At 54.9% G+C, this 23,180-nt stretch overlaps 1 protein-coding gene across 7 annotated transcripts in view; it reads left to right on the top strand.

Moving 5' to 3' along the window:
• Tnxb (tenascin XB) overlaps positions 1 to 23,180 on the top strand; it is a 65,138-nt gene that overhangs the window by 25,075 nt on the left and 16,883 nt on the right. For 4 of the 7 annotated variants that reach the window (XM_063239137.1, XM_063239139.1, XM_063239142.1 and 1 more), the window contains 15 exons: positions 621 to 977; positions 1,410 to 1,706; positions 3,026 to 3,316; positions 3,640 to 3,945; positions 5,237 to 5,557; positions 6,965 to 7,294; positions 7,416 to 7,751; positions 11,678 to 11,983; positions 13,744 to 14,043; positions 15,167 to 15,442; positions 15,537 to 15,845; positions 16,407 to 16,721; positions 16,835 to 17,155; positions 17,277 to 17,612; positions 22,374 to 22,670. In XM_063239137.1, coding sequence (XP_063095207.1) covers positions 621 to 977; positions 1,410 to 1,706; positions 3,026 to 3,316; positions 3,640 to 3,945; positions 5,237 to 5,557; positions 6,965 to 7,294; positions 7,416 to 7,751; positions 11,678 to 11,983; positions 13,744 to 14,043; positions 15,167 to 15,442; positions 15,537 to 15,845; positions 16,407 to 16,721; positions 16,835 to 17,155; positions 17,277 to 17,612; positions 22,374 to 22,670 — 4,698 coding nt within the window. The remainder of the gene's footprint in view (positions 1 to 620; positions 978 to 1,409; positions 1,707 to 3,025; positions 3,317 to 3,639; positions 3,946 to 5,236; positions 5,558 to 6,964; positions 7,295 to 7,415; positions 7,752 to 11,677; positions 11,984 to 13,743; positions 14,044 to 15,166; positions 15,443 to 15,536; positions 15,846 to 16,406; positions 16,722 to 16,834; positions 17,156 to 17,276; positions 17,613 to 22,373; positions 22,671 to 23,180) is intronic. The other 3 variants (XM_063239138.1, XM_063239140.1, XM_063239143.1) reach the window with 3 other exon arrangements.

A 23,180-nucleotide genomic window follows, 5' to 3' on the forward strand; every position in this document is an offset into this window, starting at 1 on the left:
CAGCCCAGCTGGGCCTCGGTGGGAGCGGCTGAAGACCAAGGCTGTGGGGAGCCCCACAGTTTGGCCTCGACCCCCAAGGGCCGCATCAGAAAGGCACGGGGGCTGCAAGTCTCTCTCGCAGGAGCAGTGTCCGCAGGGCCAGGCTGCACAGAGGGTGCTTGTGTTGGGTGGAGGCTCTTCTTCCCCCCAGGGCCAGCTGTCACCAGACTGGATGTCCGTCTGCCCCATAACCACGCCCTCTTTCCTCTCTCCTGCCCCTGTCCTCCTGCACCCTTGCTCCCTAACACCACCGCCCCCCTTTCTTCCAGGCTTCTCACTGCAGCACTAATGGACACCGGACCACAACCCTTGGGGGGATGGGTGGGCGGGCTGGGGTCTCAGAGGTTTGGCGGGCCTTGTGTGGCCTATGCCCTGCCCCTGGTTCGGGTCTTCCTGCTCCGAAGACAGGTGCAGGGGTGGGGGGAGGGGTGGGGCGGAGCTTCAGGAGGAGGCGGGACCATCGGCAGAGTTGGGGGTCTCCAGCCCCACAGATGCTGGAGTAGAACCCCAGGGCAAGGAGTGCCTTCCCGCCTCTCTCACTGTCCATTCTTGTTTTCCTCACCCTCCCCGCCTCTTCTCAGGGACCTCACCCTTGGGGGCCACGGATGAGCCTCCTCCTGCTGGCCCTTCCACCACGCAAGGGGCCGAAGCCCGGCTGGTGCAGCGCCCCCAGGAACTGGGAGAATTGAGGGTGCTGGGCAGAGACGAGACTGGACGCCTCCATGTGGCCTGGACTGCCGAGCCGGATACCTTTGACCACTTCCGGCTGCACCTGCAGGTGCCTGAGGGGCCCGGGGCACACGAAGAGCTGCTGCCAGGAGACATCCGCGAGGCCCTGGTGCCCCCGCCCCCTCCTGGGGCACCCTACACGCTGCTGCTGCACGGGGTCCTGCCTGGGGACAAGCCTTCTGTTCCCGTCACCTACCATGGCATCATGGGTACATTGTCTGCTCAGCCTGAACCTGGGTCCTGAGAATGGGGAGGAACAGGGCTGCAGGACTGCAGAGGTGGGAGTCCGGGCCTGGGAAGCCAACCCTGACCTCCCCTTCTAACAGGAGGGACCAGGATTGTCGACTCTCACCCCAACTCAGTCAAGCTAACCACTGAGTGGGAGGGAGGCAGCAACAGTGGGGAACCTCAGAATCCTTAGAACTGTGAGGGTCCTGAAACTCTCCCCAAGCTTTGATGTGTGGAGGAGCCAGGGCCTTGCGAAGGGCAAGGGCACCGCCTCGGGCGCCCTTGCTGAGGGAGGGCTGGCGCCGGATGTGGAGGCGTAGGGAGAGGATGCCCAGCATGGATGGGGCCAGTGGAGGAGAGGACAGGGGAAACGGCAGAGAGTGATCGAGTCCACTGTGATTTGCTTCCCCCAGCTCCAGATGAGGAGGAGCCTAGGAAGCCCTCGGGCACACCCCGCCTAGGGGAGCTAGCAGTGACCACGGGCGTGACCTCCGACTCCCTGCTGCTGCGCTGGACGGTCCCTGAGGGGGAGTTCGACTCCTTCGTGATCCAGTACAAGGAGCGGGATGGGCCCCGGGTGGTGCCCGTGGATGGGCCCCAGCGCTCAGCCCTGGTCACCTCCCTGGAGCCAGGCCGCAAGTACAAGTTCGTCCTGTATGGGCTCGTGGGCAAGAAGAGGCATGGGCCCTTGGTGGCTGAAGCCAAGATCTGTGAGTGAGATGGGATTCCGCAGGCATCTCCCAGCCTCGGGGGTTTCCTGGGGTCTAGGGAGCTGCCAGCAGTGCTGGCCCAAGGGCGGAGAGGGCAGTGCGGGCAGGTGGAGCAGACTTGGGGAGAGATTGGGTCTCTGCTGCCCGGCTTCGGCTCTGTGCTGGACTGAAGGGCCGTGACCCCGCTCCATGCCCCTGGGAGGAGGGACACATGGGGTGACTGCCTCACAGCCAGCACGGTGGCTGCAGGAGGGCTGACAGGAAGCAAATGGAAAGCTGGGCAGACAACGGTGGCCTGGCTGTGCGGCAGCCAGGCTGGGTGTGGGAGCTGGACAGAGCAAGGAGGCCCGGGCCAGTGAGCCCAGCTTCCTGGGTCAGACAGTGTTGGGCCTGGGCAGGGAGCAGCAGGGGTTGGAGTGCAGACAGCACAGTGTGGAGTTCTGGACAGACACGTCCTGAGTCAGACACGCGAGACATGACCAGTGAACAGCTGCGTCATGGTAAGGGGAATCGAGGCACTGGGGAGACAGGTCATCCTGGCACAGAGTGGTAGGGCCGAGCCCAGGCGCACATGGCCTCCCTGATGCCCAGAAAACAGACATGGGCCTGGCGAGCGCTGCTGGGTGACCAGTTCTGGCAGATGGGAGTGGGGGAGGAGAGATGGGGCCTTGGGACCTGGGGGTGGCACAGCTGGGGCAGAGGCAGAGGGAGAGGTGGCCGCGTGGGGAGGGACAGAGGGCGTGGTCAGCCGCCTGGATCCGGGAAGAGTGATTCAGGGGTTGCAGGATGTCCACAGGACTGGTCGTGGGGGCAGGGTGACTGGGTGGGGAGGGTGGTGGAGGTGAGAACACAGCTCCAGCCAGCATAGACGCTGCCTCCCGGACAGTGGGGAGGCGGAGGCCAGAGGGAGAGCTCACATCAGGGTTGGCAGCTGGGGCTGTAGATGCTGACAGGCCACCCTGCTCGGCAGAGTCTCGTGCTCCTCCCTTGGAGGAGACCCCAGCTGGATGGAGGTCCAGCCTGGAAGCAGGGTGTGAGAAGATTTCCCTGGCCGTGATGGGCAGCAGCCCGGCTGGGCCTCCTCTCCTCATCCTCTCCCCGGCAGGCGTGAACGGCTATGCCACCCTGTAGTGTTTTTGCACCCGTTGGGATCTGCAACTTCCCACAGGTGGCAGAGCCCCTGGGCAGGGTGTGCTCTGTGCTCGCTGGTCCTCGAGCCTTTGTGCAGGGAGCGGCCTCTGCATATTCACATTACATCCCAATGCAAAGTTTGGGTTCCTGCTTGTCTTGTGACCCCTTTCTCACTCTGCCTCTCCTAGTGCATTGGAAGGAACCCAGCTCAGGTACCCCGCCCCGTCTGGGGACTCTGCGGGTGACGGACCCGACTCCAGACTCCCTGCACCTCATCTGGACAGTCCCTGAGGGCCAGTTTGACTCCTTCATGGTCCAGTACAAGGACAGGGAGGGGCAGCCCCAGGTGGTCCCTGTGGAAGGGCCTGACCGATCAGTCACTGTCTCCCCGCTGGACCCTGACCATAAGTACAGATTCTCTCTCTTTGGGGTCGCCAACAAGAAGCAGTACGGCCCCCTCACAGCCGAGGGCACTACTGGTGAGTGGCTGCTCCTGCAGTCCCTGTGTGAGCCCTCCAACCCCTACACACTTGTCCTTAGCCGGGAGCCACCCAGGGCCTCCCAGCAAGATGCCTGACTCCCGGGTTTACCCCGCTCCAAGGCCAGGGGCAGCTGGTCTTCCCTGTCCCAGGCTCCGTGCGTCCCATTCAGTGCTCCCTGAGATGCAGGTGTGTCCCACCCTGGCTGTTGGAGGTTGCAGGAGCCCAGACAAGGACACCCCCACCCCGCCCCACCCCTGGAAACCACATCCCCACTCTGGCCCCCCAGGCGGGCAGTGCCCGCTGACCCCTTCTGTATCTAGCCCCAGAGAGGAGAGAGGAGCTGCCTCACCCTGAGGCCCCAGAGCAGCCCATCCTGGGGGAGCTGACGGTGGCTGGCGTGACTCCCGACTCCCTGCGCCTGTCCTGGACGGTGGCCCGGGGCCCCTTCGACTCCTTCGTGGTGCAGTACAAGGACGCACAGGGGCAGCCCCAGGCGGTGCCTGTCGGGGCTGACCAGAGTGAGCTTACAGTCCCTGGCCTGGAGCCCAATCGGAAGTATAAGATGAACCTCTATGGGCTGCGTGGCCGGCAGCGTGTGGGCCCGGCCTCCGTGGTGGCCAGGACGGGTGAGTCAGCCTCTTGGCCTCTGCTGCTCCCAGGCTCCCAGCCGGCCTGGCCAGGCTCCACTGCCCTCCTCAGCTCCTTTTCTGGCCAAAGCTGCCGCCAACGTGCTCCCGACCTCCCTACCCCGCCCCACCCAGGGACCCATCTCCAGCCCTGCAGCCCTGCAGCCCTGCCCAGGCCTGGGGACAAGGTCCCCTTTCTCCAGCCCACACAGCACCTGGGAGCCCCCCATGTGCACGCGTGAGCACACACACACACAAAGGCGCACACACTCCCTCAGCCCCTGCAGAGGACAGGCTCACCTCCAGCCTCGTGTGCCCAGCTCCTCCGTGGGCTCAGACCCCATCAGTGAGCAGCCTCCGTCACCACACCCTGTTCAGAGGCAGCAGACCCGGGACGAGGGCACTGCCTCTCCCCCATCTCTGCCCACATGGAGGGGACCTTTGCTTTCTGTCCCACCCTAATGGGCTCTGTATCCCTGGCCCAAGAAACCCTGTCTCAGACTAGTGCTGGCAGCGCTTAGGAGCATGGTCTCTGGGCTTCTGCCATCGCTTTCGCTACCCATGGGACCCCCTTTCCCGCCCATCCAGAGGGGCGATCAAGTTCATGTATGTCTGGCCCAGGACCTGGCCCTGGCACACCGTGGCTGCTGCCCGTTATCCCCCCTCGGCCTTCCCAGCAACCTCGTCCTGCCCTCACTGTCCTGGCTTCTCACCCTCGCCTGTTCCCTTCTGGATCTTCCGTCCCTCCTGAGCCACCCCTAGACCAAGGACCGGCCACGGTGACTCCATCCCTGCAGGGCCACAGGGGCCACTGATTCGGAGTCACCCGACTGAAGTGGGGCCCTTTGGGTGGTTCTCCGCCTCCTGCTGGAGCTCTGCCTCGAGCTTCTCTCCTTAGCGTCTGGGGCTTCGCCTTCCAAGGGCCCGGCCTGGTTAGGGTGGAGCCACAGCGCCTGGGACAGGCATGGGGAGGAAAGAGCCTCCTGCCCCTCACTGCTTGACGGTCATTGCTTCCAGTGACCCTGCAGAAAAACCTCTGGGGTCCTCTCTCCCTGTGTCAGCTCCCATCTCCTCCACGAGGGCAAACACCCCGGGGACCCCACGAGGGGAGAGGATGGTGGGAGCCTAGCCTGGCCTCTCCATCCCCAAGTGAGCCAGTGACAGATACTAGAATCTACACCAGCCCCACAGGCAGGCTTGAGGCAATGTCTGCTTGTGGGCTTGACGGTCCCCCACCCCTCATGACACCTCAAAGCAAGTCAACATTAACGTCCGTGTGTCCTGATCTCAGCCCCGCAGGAGACCTCTAGCCCCACAGAACCCAGTGCAGACTCACTGAAAGCCCCTGAGGAGCCGCGTTTGGGGGCACTGACTGTAACAGGGGCCACTGCAGACTCCCTGAGCCTCTCCTGGACGGTCCCCGAGGGACAGTTTGACCACTTCCTGGTACAGTACAGGAACGGGGACGGGCAGCCCAAGGCCGTGCGGGTGCCAGGTCATGAGAATGAGGTCACCGTGTCAGGCCTGGAGCCGGACCACAAATACAAGATGCACCTGTATGGCTTCCACGGCGGCCAGCGTGTGGGACCTGTGTCTGCCGTGGGGGTGACAGGTGAGCCGGCAGGAGGACCCTTGGCCCAGTGCCAGGCTGGACTCAGTTTCCCTTTGGCTGTCAATATGTAGGTGTCTTTTTCCAGACCCTCTGGGCTCTGCACCTGTGTCTGCCCCAAGCCTTAGTGTCACTGCCCGGCCCCTTCCCTGTCCCTCTGGGCTGCGGCCAGTCCTAGGCAGGGAGCCCGGAGCTACGTAGCGCAGTCCTGGCCTCAGCCTGCATGACCCGCACTAGGCCTCTCTGAGAGGCAAGAGTGACAATGGCGTCTGCATTAGAGGGCAGCTCGAGTGGGGCAGAGCTCACGGCCAAGGAGAGAGAAGCACAGGTGCCCTTGCAGGGCCACCTGTCCTGCAAACCCTTGAGGGAAGATTCTGCAGGGACCCAAGGGGGAAACTGCACAAGTTCCTAGCTCATGAGTCACACGTCAGCCGGGCACCTCCCTGCCCCACCTCCTGTGAGCCGGCTGCTGCCCGTCCCCACCACAGCAGACACATGGAGCGCCCTGTGCTTGTGATTCAAGCCAGAGGCAAAGTAAAATTCTGTAGAGCAAAGAGAATGCCAAAGAAATCAGTGGAAACAAAGGCCAGGATTTCCCTGGGGTGGGAGGAGCTGGGTGCGGTGGTGAGGTCTGGGAACTGCCCGACCAGAAGGAAAACCTCGGTGCCCTCATCTCCTACCCTCCGGGGTGAAATCGAAATCGGTTTCTGAAGATGTTCAGGAATTGTGACGTGGTGCTCAGCCCTGTCATCCCAGTCCTCCAGAGGCTGAGGCAGGAGGATCGCCTGAAGTTCTAGGCCAGCCTGGGCTACATAGTGAGATCCTACCTCAAAACAAAACAAAAGCGAACAATTGATCAGAAAAACATTCTGAACCAGGGGGAGTTACCGTTTTGTGTTTTGAGATGAGGTCTCACTATGCAGGCCAGGCTGGCCTTGAACTCACTGTGTAGCCCTGGCCGGCCTTGAACTCACTGTGTAGCCCTGGCTGGGCTTGCACTCAGAGTGACCCACCTGCCTCAGCCTCCTAAGTGCTGGGATTACAACCCTGTGCCACCACACCCAGGCTGAGCCAGGGGATATTAAAGGAGAACACTGGTACCTAGGGTCGCCAAACCCGTTCGTTGCCCCTTAGAATAACACCCCAGTCTGCGGCTATGAGTTGCTGTCACAGGATACAGATGCATCTGGCACCTGCAAGGGGTCTGGGTGGGGGCAGCTCCCATGGGGAAAAATTGTGGGGTGCCCAGACCAGCCTGGCTTCGCCACCAGTGTGCACTCTGCCCCAGCAACGGAGGGTTCAAGCCAGTGGCCCAGTGGGGTCTTGAGATGCAGAAGAGAAATCCAGGAGGCCTCTGTGCAGAAGGGACCTGAGGAGACGCATTGCCCAGTGTCTTTTCTCCTGACCTAGATACAGAAAGAGAAGAGACAATGACCCCAGCCCTGGCAGAGCCCCCCACCACCCCTGAGCCTGCCCCAGAGCCCCGCCTGGGTGCACTGACTGTGACAGATGCGTCCCCCAACTCCCTGAGCCTCTCCTGGACAATCCCCGAGGGACAGTTCGACCACTTCCTGGTCCAGTACAGGAATGGGGACGGGCAGCCCAAGGCTGTGCGGGTGCCAGGGCACAAGGATGAGGTCACCGTGTCAGGCCTGGAGCCGGACCACGAGTATAAGATGCACCTGTATGGCTTCCATGGTGGCCAGCGCGTGGGACCTGTGTCTGTCGTGGGGGTGACAGGTAAGGGGCTGGCGGGAGCCCCAGGGAGGGACCGGTGGGAGGCTGACCCTCTGGCTCTCTGTTTCTAGGAGGACACAGCATCAGGCCCTCTAAACCCCTGCACCCTCATGTCTTCTCCCAGAACCCCATGAAGTGGAGGAAGAGGAGACACCTGCCCCCCCGGAACCCCCTATAGAGGCCCTGAAGCCCCCCGAGGAACCACTGCTGGGGGAGCTGACAGTGACAGCCGCATCCCCGGACTCCCTGAGCCTGTCCTGGACGGTGTCCCGGGGCCGCTTCGATGGGTTCAGCATCCAGTACAAGGACGGGGCCGGGCGGCCACAGGTGCTGCGTGTGGGTGGCGAGGCGAGGGAGGCCACCGTGCAGGAGCTGGACGCGGGGCGCAGGTACAAGATGAACCTGTACGGGCTGCACCAGGCCGGGCGTGTGGGCCCCGTGTCCACCGTGGCTGAGACCGGTGAGTTGTTGGGCAGTGTTCAGTTCAGTTCCTCCCCGTGCCGACCCCACCTTCTCCGTGGCCCATCTTCCTCTCTCCCGAGGGAGCCAGGAGGCCCCCCCTGCCTGGGAAGGCCTGGCAGGCGCAGGGCGCTGGGACTGGAGTGGCAGCCAGCTTCTGTGTCCCTGAGCCGGACTGAAGCTTTCCGTACCTTTGTTCCCTGGTCTCTGACGGGAGGGTGACCTCACCTCACAGAACTGTTGTGAGGATGAAATGATTGAAAGCCCAGGACCAGGAGACACACTTCAGGGTTTCGTGCAGGGCTTGTTTAGTTCCCCTGGTGCCAAAGCCTCTTTGTCCCCTTTGGTTCAGCTCTTCAGTGGGTCAGAGTGGACATCAGACATTGACCTGCTCATCAGTGTGGCCCCAAATGTTCTTTAATGCTTATCCAGTGAGTGACTGTACAGCGGCAAACATTCCTCTGCCCCGCTCTCTCAGCCTTCGTTGGGGACACAGACTGGGTGCCTCCTCTCTGGTGTGTGTGGGCAGCTGGGCTGTGGCCCGTCCTGCTGACAAGAGGAGCTTGATCACAGCGAGGGACATTTCTCTTTCTCCTCAGTCCCTGAAACAAAGATGTTCCTATTCTAAAAAGATTCGCTCTAGCAGAAAAGATTAAAAACTTGAGGGAAAGAGATGATAGGCTTTGGAACATGGTTTCTGTGCCTCCACAAAGCTCAATTTCATAGTCATTTTGGCGGCTTTGTTTCCAGAATCTTCTACCTCCAATTTTTTTTCTTTGCCTCAGTCAGCACCGGGGGAGGCAGGAAAGCCACCCTGAGTTGCAGTGTCGGGCTGCAGGTCGTGGGGTGCAAGCTCATCCAGACCTAGCATGTGCTGCCGGGTCTCTCCTGTGATGACCCAGGTCGTGGGGTGCTCATCCAGACCTAGCATGTGCTGCCGGGTCTCTCCTGTGATGACCCTGGGTGTGTCCCAGGCAGCCACAGGGGGCTCTGCGTGGCCCCGTCCCTGGTCACCAGGGTGAGGATGGGCTCTGTCAGCTACTCATTCGAGACGTGCAGAAAATGAAAAACCATAGCATTGAAATTTTACGAACCGAGTTCTCCTCCTGAGTCTTCTGTTCTTAGCTAGGATGTTGAAGGACTCATGGTCTCTCTTGGAAGCCCAGCTTCCTCATCTTCAGGAAGGGCGCACATGCAGGCCGTAGTGATGTAACCGTCCGGAACGTTCTGGGCCCTCGACCCTCCCTGAGCCCGTCCTGTGAAGAGGGTGCTGCGCTCCCCACTCTCAGGCTGGGTGTTTGGAAGTGTGCATCCCACGTGCCTGGGTAAAGCAGAAGCAGCCCTTTAGAGAGGAAGGAGCTGGATGTGGACTGTCGGTGTCGTGGTGCTGGGGCTGCTGGGCCCGCGCCAGGCCTGGCGTGCTGCATGTGCTAGACGCATGTGACAGTGAGCCATGCTACCCAACTGCAAAAGGATTCTGTTTCAGTCTCTCCTTTTCCCGTGAGGCTGGGCCCTGGCACTCAGGCTTACGGACAAGGGAGCTTCTCTCCCTGTGAGAGAAATAGAGCAGAGCAGGCTGGGAATGGATGCTGAGGTGCAAAGGAGAGGAGGCGCCGGGGCCAGGCGTCACTCGTGTCATGGCCGCTCCCTGACCTCCGGCCCCTTCTGCTCACTCTGTCCCTTGCCTCCTTTCCACCGGGACCGGTGCTGTCTGCAGAGGCCTGGTCACCAGCCAGTTCTCAGCGCTGTCACCCCTCTGGGATCTGCCCTTGCCTGCCCGTGGAAGTCAGAGACGCAAGCTCTCGGGAACGCCACCCGCCAGCCACCCTCGCCACAGTGCCCTTTGCAACTGCAGTGAACTGTAGAATGTGCAGTCCAGTCCTCCTAGCTATGTTGTGTATCTGTCCGTCTCTCTTTCTCTCTCTCCATTCTGCCTTCCTGCTTTTCTCCCTCCCCCATCCCAGCTGTTCTTCTCTTTTGAGCAGCTTCTTTCCCTTTCACAGTATCTGTTGCACCTCTCAAATCCTAATTACTCTTTCAGTTTCTTACACTAGGGAGACGATACGATGTTTGCACATGCGAGTCTGATTTATTTCATTTATGAGTGTGATTTCAGGTTGCCTCTATTTACCCATAAAAGCCTCCAGTTTGTCCTTCTTTTAGCTGAGTAGTATTCTATTGTGTAAACAAACATACCACATGTTTTTTTATGTATTCCTTGGTTAATGGGCATTTGGATTGTGTTTAGCTATCACACATCGTGCTGGCATAAGAATGGCTGCACGTATATCATTATGGGCTGGCCTTTTCAATTCTGGAAAAATACCCAGAAGAGGAATAGTTGGGTCAAATGAGAGTTTCCACAGTGGTTGCAACCAGTCTGCGCTCCCATCAACACTGGAGAAGGGCTCCTTTCCCCAGTCCTGCCAGCATTTGGCCACTCTTCCTGGTGTGAGATGAATCTCAATGTTGTTTTAATTTTCGTTTCTTTTTTTTTTTTTTTTTTGTCTTTTTATCGGTACCAGGGATCGAACTCACGACTGCCTGCTTGCAAGGCAGGTGCTTATGCCACTGAGCTAAATCCCCAGCCCCTAATTTTCGTTTCTTGAATGACCAGTGAACATTCTTTGTGTGTGGTGTGTGTGTGTGTGTGTGTGTGTGTGTGTGTGTGTTTGAGACAGGGTCTCACTATGCGATATAGGCTGGCCTTGAGCTCACTTTGTAGCGTAGGCTAGTCTCGAACTTGCAACAATCCTGCCTCAGCCTCCTGAGTGCTGGGATTGCAGGCATGCGCCACCACGCTCGGCTAAATATTTTTTCATCTATTATTTTGCTGTTTCTATTTCTTCATCGGGGAAGTGTGTACTCATCTCAGATGCCCAGTTTTGGATTGGGTCTTTGAATTGGGGCCTTATTTTTAAAAATTCTTTGTATGTTCTGAATAGAAGTCCTTTATCTGCAGGATAGTTGGTTACAACTTTTTCCTAATTCATGGGTTTTCTTTTCACTCTGTTGGTGATTTCTTTTGAGGAACAAATACTTTTTAACAAGATAAGATCCCAGTTGTTGGTTCTTTTGAAGTATTTCCCATGCTGTTTGTGTTTTGTTCAGGAAGCCTCTTCCTGTACCTGTGTCTTCAAGATTTCTGCCTACTTTCTCTCCCAGGAGATTGTGTGTTTCTGTTTTAATATTTAGACCTTTGATCCATTTTGACTTCGGTTTAGTGCATGGTGATAGGCAGGGGTCTAGCTTTAATCGGCACGTGTAGAGCCAGTGTTTCCAGCACCATTTATTAAAGAGGCTCTTTTTCCCAGTGAACATGTTCAGCTGAGGAGTGGCTGAGTGTGTTTGGAGCTGTGTCTGCATCCATTCTGCTCCACTGATCCTCAGGGCTGTTTTTCTGAGAGACGTAGGACTTGACTATGTGGGTTTAAGAAAAGATGCAGGGATGATCCTAAGGGTTTTGGCCTAAGAACTGGAAAAACGAGGTGATGATTTTACTGAGGCCGTGGGAGCGCAGGGGTCTGGGGAAGCCAGGTCTTGGACCTGGTGAGTTCTGAACACCAGCTGAGGGCAGATGCTCAGCGAAGTGGAGCCTGGGGATCGGTGGGGAGGCCTCATGGAGTGTGAGTTTGGAGCCGTTAAGACAGAATTGGAGCAGGGACATAGCACAGAGATATAAACACCTGCTGACAAGTGTGAGATTGTGAGTTCAATCCTTCATACCAAAAAAAAAAAAGTAGAAATGGAAGCATTTCAGGTTCTTTCTCAGTGTCTTAGTGACAGGTGACTCCCCTGCCCAGCAGGCCAGCCCGACACCCACTGACAGACAGGCATTGCCTGTCAGCATGCCTGCCCATCAGAACCACCTGCAACATCCGGGGAAATGGAGCCCTTTGCTGACAGCCCCCACCATCTCTGTTGCAGCCCCACAACAAGAAGTGACCCCTCCAGCCACCAAGCGCCCCCTGGAGCCGCGCCTGGGGGAGTTGACAGTGACGGAAGTAACCCCTGACTCCGTGAGCCTCTCCTGGACGGTCCCCGAGGGCACATTCGACTCCTTTGTGGTCCAGTACAAGGACAAGGAGGGGCAGCCCCAGGAAGTCCCGGTGACCTCAGACCAGCTCGAGGTCACCGTCCCCAACTTGGAGCCAGCCACGAAGTACCAGATTGACTTATATGGGCTTCACAGCCAGCAACATGTGGGCCCCCTTTCTGTGGTGGCTGAGACAGGTGAGTACGGGAAGCCCCTGCCCCCCAACATACTTACTCAGCGCTGTGCCTCAGTATCCTGGGAGGCTGAGGCAGGAAGGCTGCAAATCAAGCCATCTCCCTGACCCAGCCACCCTGCGTGTCCCTGCCTGGTTCACGGGCGTCTCAGCGTGCTCCCCAGCTGGCTCCTTCTTGGGACTGGAACCTTCTTGTCTCTCAGGGACATCCCCGTCCCACAATCCCACTCACTGGGCCGGAGTGCAGCCTCCATTTAGCTGGGTCCAGTCTCTGTCTCTGACTCTCTTTCCCTCACCCCCTCTGGCTCTCATCATCTGTGACTGTTTCTTGCCCTTCGGTTTACAGCCCTGCTGTGACTTGGGAACAGCTGCCGCCTTCTAACTCCTGAGTCTCTTCTTTAAGGTCCCACCAGCCTGGTCCAAGTCCTGTTCCCTTCAGCCCACACCAGTGTCTCCCTGCAGGGGGCGCCCTCCTCCCCAGCTCCTGGCTCCTACCTGCCCCTCACCGCTTCCTGGGCATAAATTTTCCAGGATTTTTGTGCCAAAGCATCTGATGAGACCCCTCATTCTCTTTCAGAGAAGTGATTCAGGATTTGAAAATAAAAAGTGTAGCGTTACAGAGGACACTGGTCATCCTGGTCCAGGCAGCCCCCGTATCCACAGCCCTCCATATTCGCAAGCAGCTGTAGATCAAAAAAACCCTTTTTTTCTAATTGAGCTTGTGCAGAACAGGTGCAGACTTTATTCCTTCTCGTCTTCCCAGCAGTTGTTTCTGCAGCCTTGCACTGCATCAGGTCCTGAGGGCCAATTTAGAGGGTGTGGGAAGGGGTGTGTAGTCACAAGTAGGTACAGAAGAGCCTTGAGTATTCTTAGAGTTTAAAGTCCACAGGGGTCCTGGAATCAGCCCCTGCAGATACGGAGAGCCAAGGGTATAATTTCTAAAATATGCCTTAGCAACTTGAATTTTAGGCTGAAGCAAGAGGGTCACTGTAAATTTGAGACCAGACTGGGCTGCAGAGTGAGTTCAAGGCCAGTCTGAACTGTGTAGCAAGACCTTGTCTCAAAAAAGACAAAAAACAACAAACAAAACCCCCAAAGGCTCACTATTTGTAACATGAAAATTCCTACTGATCAGTTTTAAAGAGGCTCAGTGCAAAACTAGGTAAAATCTATGAAGAACTAACAGGATCTAAGTGGCCCTGGTAGGCAATGAATTCTGTTCCTCTAAAATCCATAAAGTTTTAACCCTCAGAATGTAATTTTATTTGGAGATAGTTATTAGAGTGAGGATCACGTGCAAATGAAATCATTAGTGTCCAAATCCTATAGGACTGGTGCCTGGTGTGATTAGAAAAGGGAGTGATTTGGAAACATACACACACACACACACACACACACACACACACACACACAAACACACGAAACACCCGAAAGAAACTGGAATTCGAGGCTTGGTAGAAGCCTCGATAGCACGTTTAAGAAGCTGCCACATTTAGAAGTAGGCGAAGGTATAAGTGACATTGTAAAACTTCTGCAGTGGCTCTAAGGTGACATGGAAGCCTCTCTGCTTCCAAGCAGGGGCTTCTCAAAGGCCACTGCTCTGCAGTGGTCAGCTGCTCCCATTTCCTGCCGAGGGAGTCACCATAGAGGTCAGCGAAAGCACAGATGTGACTGTTCACCCCCTCGGTGGTTCCTGATCCCTTTAGGAGCTGGCTGAGCTCAGCGTCTTCCCCTCAGCTCTGTTTTTTGTGTTCCGGCCCTCAGATCCGCTCCCGCTGGCCCCTACCTCTGAGTCCCCACTGGAGCCACGCCTGGGGGAACTGACAGTGACGGATGTGACCCCTGACTCGGTGGGCCTCGCGTGGACAGTCCCGGAGGGTGAATTTGACTCCTTCATGGTCCAGTACAAGGACAGGGACGGTCAGCCCCAGTTGGTGCCAGTGACCGCAGGCCAGCGGGAGGTCACCGTGCCCGGACTGGAGCCCTCCCGCAAGTACAAGTTCGTGCTGTTCGGGATCCAGGATGGGAAACGACACAGCCCAGTCTCTGTGGAGGCCAGAACAGGTGAGCTGAGGCCTGGTCTTCTCAGCCTGGCTGCTATCCACCCACCTGCTTGGTTTGGGGAGACACATTGCCACTGGGTGTGGGGTATGCACTTATTCTCAGCATTCTGCAAGGCTGAGGCAGGAAGATTGTAAATTGAGCCCAGCCTGGGCAGTTTAACAAGATTTTCTATCTTGGCTCTCCCAAGATAGAAAATTTTAAAAGGCTAGGGGTGTAGTTCAGTACAGAGATCCTGGCTGAGTTCAATTCCAGTACAAAAAAAAAAAAAAAAAAAAAAAAACCAGAACAAAACAAACCCACACCGCCTGCCTTATTTCAAAGGTGACTAGCACGAGGACATTTCTTGGCTGGCTTCCTGTCTCCTCATCATTTCTACTGTTGGGCAAGGAGGCTGGTGACCAGGGCTGCTGGAAGAGGGATTCAGGGGGCCAGGAAGCCCTGCCTGCCTCCCTGGCCTCATGGGCTCCACCTCGCCCTCTCCCCTCTACCTCTCACTCCTCCTGCCTCTGGCTCTGCGACTGACTCTGGAGTCTTGGGGACAGGAGCCTGGGAGCACAACCTAGCTGCACTGTCTTTCGGGGCTTGGCCCAGGCCCTCTTTAGCCCCCGGAGGCTCCCAGTTGCCAGCAAGCTCTCGCAATAACAATGCCGTCAGTGCCTCCGCCGTCCAGCAGGGCAGCAGGCCAGCCCCTTCCCAGGACCCTGTGGCTGCTTTGGCAGCTGCCTCGCCTCAGCTCCCCATGCAGCGGGTGCAGAGGGGAGGGAGAGCCGCCCCTCATAACAGCCTGCTCCCCACCTGCTGTCCGTCCCCAGCGAGTGGCTCCTCGGGGTCCCCTGGGCCTGGGGTCACACAGTGTGGGCTCAGGGCGAAGGAAGTAGGCATTGACGAGTTGTGCAGGTGGGGGGCAGGGAGCCTGTTTCCCAGGGGTGACTTAGGACAGAAGACCCCTCCTCAGGTGGGGCATAGTGTGATGTGAGAGGCTGGCCAGGACAGGAGCACCATGGGAACGTGGAGGCATTGGGGGCAGCACCGACATTCAGGATTCCTGGGTTTTTCCTATCCTCGCAGGAGGCCATGAAAAATAAATTTTTAAAAATAAATTGGAACCTTTTCTGTCCTCCAGCTGCCAGCCTGGCGTCCCTGCCCCGCCTCGGAGAGCTGTGGGTGACGGATGCCACCCCAGATGCACTAAGCCTCTCCTGGACGGTCCCTGAGGGCCACTTCGACTCTTTCGTGGTCCAGTTCAAGAGCAAGGATGGGCCGCAGGTGGTGCCTGTGGAAGGCCACGCACGCTCGGTCACCGTGTCCTCGCTGGACGCTGGCCGCAAGTACCGGTTCCTCCTCTATGGCCTTCTGGGCCGGAAGCGCCTCGGGCCCCTCACCGCCGATGGCACCACGGGTGAGGGACAGCAGACTGGGTCTCAGTCTTCCCAGCAGCCCTTGTGGTCCCCAGTGCTCAGAAGCACTCAGCCCTCTCTCCTGTCCTCACCCAGAACCCCTGAGGGTTGTGGATGCCCCTGGAGCGCGGCGTCCCCCAAAACCCCGCCTTGGGGAGGAGCTTCACGTGACCAGTGTGACCACAGACAGTGTGGACCTTGCGTGGATGGTCCCCGAAGGCCAGTTTGACTCCTTCGTGGTCCAGTACAGGGACAGGGATGGACAGCCCCAGGCGGTGCCCGTGGACGGCAGCCTCAGGGCCATCCATGTCTCTGGCCTGGACCCTGCGCGCAGGTACAAGCTGCTGCTCTACGGGCTGCATGGCGGCAAGCGCGTGGGTCCCCTCTCCGCTATCGCCACAACTGGTGAGTGCCATAGTGGCCGGGTGACTGGGGCGCCTTCCTGCCTGGCCTCCTTGGTCAGGCTGAGGCATCCAGGGTCTCAGTGTCTTTTGGGGGAAGGGGCTCACTTGACCGAGGCATAATTTACACCCAGTGCCGGTGAGCTTGGGAAAACATACAGGTTTAAAAAAAAACCAAAAAGACAGTGCTGGGGCAAATTAAAATCACCTCTGTTGCCAGGCATGGTGGCACACACCTGTCATCCTAGCACTTTGGAGCCTGAGGCAGGAGAATCACTGAGTCCAAGGTCAGCCCGAGCTATAGTGAAAGTCTCAAAAACATTTCCAGTAACCCAGAAAGTTTGCTTGTGGCCTTCCACATGCAGCTTCTCCAGCCCCAGCCCCAGCCCGTCTGCTTTTCCTGATTGTGGTTTTGTCTTTTTGTGCTCCTCACTTCATACAGCCACAGGATGCTCCGAATTTTGTGTTTGGAGTCTTACACTTCGTGTAATGGGGTTATAAAATTCAGGCCTTCGCTACCTCCACCCCAGGGCTGCCCTCACGGGTCCCTTCTGTCTCTTCCCAGCCCCTAGAGAAGACATGGAAGCCCAGCCCGAGACCCCGAGCCCGGGGTTGGCCGAGCCTCGCCTGGGGGAGCTGACTGTGGAAGAGGCCACGCCTCACAGCCTGCGTCTGTCCTGGGAGGTGACAGAGGGAGAACTCGACTCCTTCGAGATCCAGTATGAAGACAGAGATGGGAGACCCCAGGTGGTCAGCATAGAGGGTCACCAGCACAGTGCCACCCTCACCGGCCTAGAATCGGAGCACAGATACCTGGTGACGCTGTACGGCTTCCACGAAGGGCAGCCTGTGGGTCCTGTCCACGTGGACGTGCTGACACGTGAGTGAGGGGATGTCAGCACTTGGCTTCCTGTCAAGTGGCTGGGGGTCCAGAGGACAGATGGCGAGTCCCCTGGATGCAGCCACCCTCACTCCCTTCTCTCTCCACCTCAGCGTCACAGGAGGAGGAAAATGAGCCCCAAGAGCCCCCCACCACCCCCGAGCCTGCCCCAGAGCCACGCCTGGGGGCACTGACTGTGACAGATGCGTCCCCCGACTCCCTGAGCCTCTCCTGGACAGTCCCTGAGGGACAGTTTGACCACTTCCTGGTCCAGTACAGGAACGGGGATGGGCAGCCCAAGGTCCTGCGGGTCCCAGGGCACGAGGACGAGGTCACCGTATCAGGCCTAGAGCCAGACCACAAGTATAGGATGCACCTGTATGGCTTCCATGGTGGCCAGCGCATGGGACCTGTGTCTGCCGTGGGGGTGACAGGTGAGGGGCTGGCGGGAGTCCCAGGGAGGGACGGGTGGGAGGCTGACCCTCTGGCTCTCTGTTTCTAGGAGGACACAGCAGCAGGCCCTCTAAACCCCTGCACCCTCATGTCTTCTCCTAGCACCCCATGAGGTTGAGGAAGAGGAGACCCCCAGCCCCCCAGGGCGGAGCATGGAGGCCCCGCAGCCTCCTGAGGAGCCACTGCTGGGGGAGCTGACAGTGACAGCCGCATCCCCGGACTCCCTGAGCCTGTCCTGGACGGTGTCCCAGGGCCACTTCGACGGGTTCAGCATCCAGTACAAGGACGGGGCCGGGCGGCCACAGGTGCTGCGTGTGGGTGGCGAGGCGAGGGAGGCCACCGTGCGGGAGCTGGACGCGGGGCGCAGGTACAAGATGAACCTGTACGGGCTGCACCAGGCCGGGCGTGCGGGCCCCGTGTCCGCCGTGGCTGAGACCGGTGAGTGGGGTACAGGCCTTCTCAGTAGGCTGTCAGGGAAGTAGGGCCTCCTGTGTCCTCTGTGCGTGACAGGGACCCCAGAATCTTGGTCTCCTCCCACTCAGGACCACAATGAATGGAGGGCAGGAGGGGGCGAAAGCGGGAAGGCCTGCATTGGCTGATTGGGTTTTGACTCTGTTTTTCCTGAAAACTAGAGAGAAGTCTGTATGGAATTGGGACCGATTCCATAAAATACTAGATGACTCCTTCAACACAAGTCTGTTGAATAAAATTCAAATCTATACACAGAGAGGGAAACTATTAACCCGAGAAGCTCATTATTAACAGCTTTATTGTCATGTGACCCAGGTGCCATAAAATCTGCTTGTTTCAGTGCAGAACTCCCCTGGGGTTTTTTTGTTTTTGGTTTTTGTTGTTGTTTTCCTTTTTATCAGTACCGTGGATCGAACTCAGGACCGCCTACTTGCAAGGCAGGCGCTTATGCCACTGAGCTAAATCCCCAACCCTCAGAACTCCCCTGTTATAATGTGTTTACCTAGTGCCCAACCCTCAACCCAATCTAATTTTGTTTTTATTTTAAAGAGAGAAAAAACCCCAAAATCTTAAAAGATAATTAGAAGATACCAGTGGTTAGTACATTGCAAATTGTTATCTTTAAATCAGTTACTCAGAGTGTAAACCATCTGCCTTTAATTGTCCAAACAATACCAGCACAAACCTTTCTCTTTAATGAACTAAGAGAAATAGTAGTATATCTTAACTACCATATATAGATAAATAAATACAGATACAGGTATAAATATATACACATATTTCTTTCAACTTCTCATGTTAGGGAGACAATATGATGTCCACACATGTGAGTCTGATTTATTTCACTAATGAGTATGGTCTCAAGTTGTGTCCATTTACCTGTAAAAGTCTCCAGTTTATCCTTCTTTACTGGTGAGCAGTGCTCCGTTATATACAAATACCACATTTTTTAAATCCATTCTTCCATCAGTGGGCATTTAGGTTGTTTCCAGGATCTGGCTATTACAAATTGTGCTGCTATAAACATGGGTGCACATACATCACTGTGGTATGATTTTAATTCCTCTGAGAAGATACCCCTGGGGAATAGCTGGGTCCAAAGGGACTTTGAATCCCAGGTTTTTGAGGACTCTCCACACTGATTTCCACAGTGATTGCACCAGTCTGCACTCGCACCAACAATGGAGAAGGGTGGGTTCCTTTTCCCCACAGCCCATCTAGCATTTGTTATTGGTTGATTTCTTAATAGTAGCCGCTCTTTCTGGGCTGAGGTGAAATCTCAGTGTGTTAATTTGCATCTCTCGAATGACCAATGCTGTTGAACATTTTTTCATATATTTATTTGCTGTTTGTATTTCTTCATCTACAAAGTATATTTTCATCTCTGGTGCCCATTTTTATTTATTTATTTATTTATTGGTACCAGGGATTGAACTCATGACCATGTGCTTGCCAGGCAGGTGTTTATGCCACTGAGCTAAATCCCTGGCCCATGGACCTCAGTTGCCTGTTTTTAGATTGGGTCTTTAAATCTGGGAGGCTGAGTTTTTTTAGTTCTGTATATGTTTCCGATTGTACTCCTTTGATGACCAGCTGGCAAATATTTTCTCCCACATTGTGGGTTGTCTCTTCACTCTTTGGTGGTTTCTTTTGCTGTGTAAAAGCTATTAATAAGATGAGATCCCAGGTGTTGATTCTTTGCGATAGTGACTGTGCAATCGGGGTTTTATTTATAAAGTCTTCGCCTACATCAATGTCTTCGAGGGTTTTACCTACTCTACCTTACCGCAGATTTAATGTTTCTGTTTTAGTGGTAAGATCTTTGATTCATTCTGATTTTAGCTTAGTACATGGTGAAAGATATGGGTCCAGTTTTAATCTTCAGCATATGTAGACCAGTTTTTCCAGCACCATGTATTAAAAAGGCTTTCTTCCAGTGATTACAGTAGCTTTATAGAATAATTTCAAGTCAGGGGTGGTGATACCCATGTCTTGTCTTTGTTGCCCAGGACTGGCTTTGTTACTCTCCTGGTTCCAGGTGAATTTTAGGATTGTTTTCTCTAATTCTGTGAGATGTGCTATTGGAATTTTGATTGGGATTGCATTGCATTGAACTGAATTGAAGGATGGCCATTTTCACTATATTGGTTCTTCCCACCTAAGAGCACAGGATACCTCTCCGTTTTCTAATAGCATCTGCACTCTCTTTTCAGAGTACTATAGTTTTCAATGTAGATGTCTTTTACATCCTTTATTAGGTTGATTCCTAAGTATTTCTCTTTTTTTGGATACGGTTGTGAAGGGCGTTGTTTCCCGGATTTGTCTCTCGGTTAGTTTATCTGTGTACAGGAAGGCTGTTGATTTTTGAGTGTTGATTTTATACCCACCTACGCTACTGGATTTGCTTATTAAATCTACCAATTTTTAATGGAATTTTGGGGGTGTTCTATGTAGAGTATCATGTCATTTGCAAATAACAATAGTTTAGTTTCTTCCTTGCCTGTTTTTATTCTTTCTATTGTCTGACTACTCTGGCTAAAGCTTCCAGGACTACATTGAATAAGCGGAGATCGAACTCAGGACCTCACACTTAGCAGGCAAGCCTCTTGTTCCTGATTTTAGAGAGAAACTTTTCACTTTTTGTCCATTTAGTATGATGTTGCTGTTGGTTTGTCATAGATGGCTTTTATCAGATTGAGATGAAGACCATCTATTCCAATTTTCTATAGTGTTTTATCACGAATGGGTGCTAGACTTTGTCAAAAGCTTTTTCTGCTTCTATTGAGATGATCATATGATTTTTGTCCTTGGCTCTGTTAATGTGGTGGATTACATTTATGGATTTACATATGTTGAACCATCCTGGCATCCCTGGGATGAATCCTGCTTGATCATGATGTACAATCTTTTTGATGATTCACTGCATTCTGATTGCCAGTATTTTATTGAAAATTTTTGCATCTATGTTCATTAGGGAGATTGGCCTGTAATTCTCATTCTTAGTTGGGTCTTTCCCCAGTTTTCATATCAGGATAATGTTTACTTCCAGGAATTAATTTGGGAGTATTGCTTCCCTTTCAATTTCTTTAAAGAATTTGAGAAGTAGTAATGTTAAGTCTACTCTAAATTTCTCATAGAATTCAGCAGTCAGTCCATCAGGGCCTGAGCTTTTCTTTCTTGATAGCTTTTTAATTACATCTTCGGTTTCATTGATTAATATTGGTTTATTTAGGATTTTTATATCTTCTTGATTCAGCTGTGTTAATTCATGTGTATCTAGGAATTTGTCCATTTCTTCTGTATTTCCCATCTTATTAGAATGCAAATTTTCAAAATAAGTATAGTGATCTGGATTTCTGCAGGGACTGTTGTGATTTCACCCTTTTTTTCCTTATTGTATGGATTTGAGTCTTTTCCTTCCTTTTTTTTGATAAGGTTGGCTAAGGATTTGTTGATTTTATTTAATTTTTTGAAGAACCAACTCTTCAATTCATTGATTATTTTTTTTTTAGTCTCCAATGCATTAATTTCTTCTCTGACCTTTGTTAATTTCCTCCCTCCTAAGAGATTTGGTTTAGCCTGCTCCTCTTTTTCTAGAAGTTTGAGGTTCAACACTAAGTCGTTTATATGCACTTGTTCTGTTTTCCTGATGTGGGTGTTTACTGCTATAAATTTCCCCCTTAGGACTGCTTTTATTGTGGTGCATAAGTTCCAGTACGTTGTATTGTCATTGTCATTCAGCGCTAAAACCTGTCTAATTTCTTCTTTAATTTCATCTGTGACCCATTAGTTGTTCAGGAGGGTGCTATGTAGTTTCCATGTGTCACCCATGTCATCACATGGAGCAGTATTTCACTGTTCTTTCTTTCTTTCTTTTTATTGCCAGATAGTATGTCACTGCAAGGAGTGATAAACCCTGTCATCTGAGCACTCAGGAGGCTGAGGCAGGAGGATCTCTGTTAGTTCTAGGCCAGCCTGAGCTACATAGTTTAAGGCCAGCCTGCACTGCAAAGTGTGACCCTGTCTTAAAAAAACCAAAAACAATAAGTCTAATCCAAGACACATTATGCATTCATTTTTTTTTTTTTTTTTTTTGTCTTTTTCTACTTTATCGGTACTGGGGATCAAACTCAGGACTGCCTGCTTGCAAGGCAGGTGCTTATGCCGCTGAGCTAAATCCCCAGCTCATTTTCTTTAAGCTATTTGTTGTTGTTGTTTGAGACAGGGTCTCACTGTGTAGCCCAGGCTGGCCTTGAACTCACAGTGATCATACTGCCTCAGCCTCTTGAGTGCTGGGATGACAGGCCGGCTAGAAGTGTCATACTTTTAGAAATGAACGCTCAGTCCTCAAAGTCTCCAGAGGGCGCTGCTGTCTCCCACTGTCTCACAGCTGCTGTTTTGCAATGTGTTGCTGGAATTCTCTCCAAGTGATTTGCAAGATGTTTTGCAATTGAGGAAGCTGGAATTTTAAATAAGGCGGTTGGGAAGCCCCTTGAAGATGTGCTATTTGAGCAGAGACTTGCAGGAAATCTGGGGGCCCTGGGGGGAACACGCACAGGTCACAGGAAGGGTCGCTGTGGAGGCCCAGGGGTGGGAGGCTAGTGGCATCTCGGGAAAACATAGCATGGTGGTGGTCCTGGTAAGACACAGACCTCAGTGTGGCCAGGAGCGAGCCCACCTCTGGCTGCCTTCTCGTGGACCTCAGAGTGTGCACATCTCTCTTCCCAGCCTCGGAACCAGTGCCTCCCACGGCACCTCAGCTGAAGCCACAGCTAGGGGCACTGACTGTGACAGGTGCCACTGCAGACTCCCTGAGCCTCTCCTGGACGGTCCCCGAGGGACAGTTTGACCACTTCCTGGTCCAGTACAGGAACGGGGACGGGCAGCCCAAGGCCGTGCGGGTGCCAGGGCACGAGAATGAGGTCACCGTGTCTGGGCTGGAGCCGGACCACAAATACAAGATGCACCTGTATGGCTTCCACGGCGGCCAGCGTGTGGGACCTGTGTCTGCTGTGGGGGTGACAGGTGAGCCAGCAGGAGGACCCTTGGCCCAGTGCCAGGCTGGACTCAGTTTCCCTTTGGCTGTCAATATGCAGGTATCTTTTTCCAGACCTCTGGGCTCTGCACCTGTGTCTGCCCCAAGCCTTAGTGTCACTGCCCAGCCTCTTCCCTGTCCCTCGGGGCTGCGGCCAGTCCTAGGCAGGGAGCCCGGAGCTACGTAGCGCAGTCCTGGCCTCAGCCTGCATGACCCGCACTAGGCCTCTCTGAGAAGCAGAAGTGACAATGGCGTCTGCCTTAGAGGGCGGCTCGAGTGGGGCAGAGCTCACGGCCAAGGAGAGGGAAACACAGGCCCCTTGCGGGCCACCTGTCCTGCAAACCCTTGAGGGAAGATTCTCCAGGGACCCAAGGGGGAAACAGGAGTTCCTAGCTCATGAGTCACAAGTCAGCCGGGCACCTCCCTGCCCCACCTCCTGTGAGCCGGCTGCTGCCCGTCCCCACCACAGCAGACACATGGAGCCCCTGTGCTTGTGATTC

Source organism: Cavia porcellus, unplaced genomic scaffold (genome assembly GCF_034190915.1).
Source record: "Cavia porcellus strain 051 isolate PalLab524CR breed Dunkin Hartley unplaced genomic scaffold, mCavPor4.1 scaffold_28, whole genome shotgun sequence".
Lineage (NCBI taxonomy): Eukaryota > Metazoa > Chordata > Mammalia > Rodentia > Caviidae > Cavia > Cavia porcellus.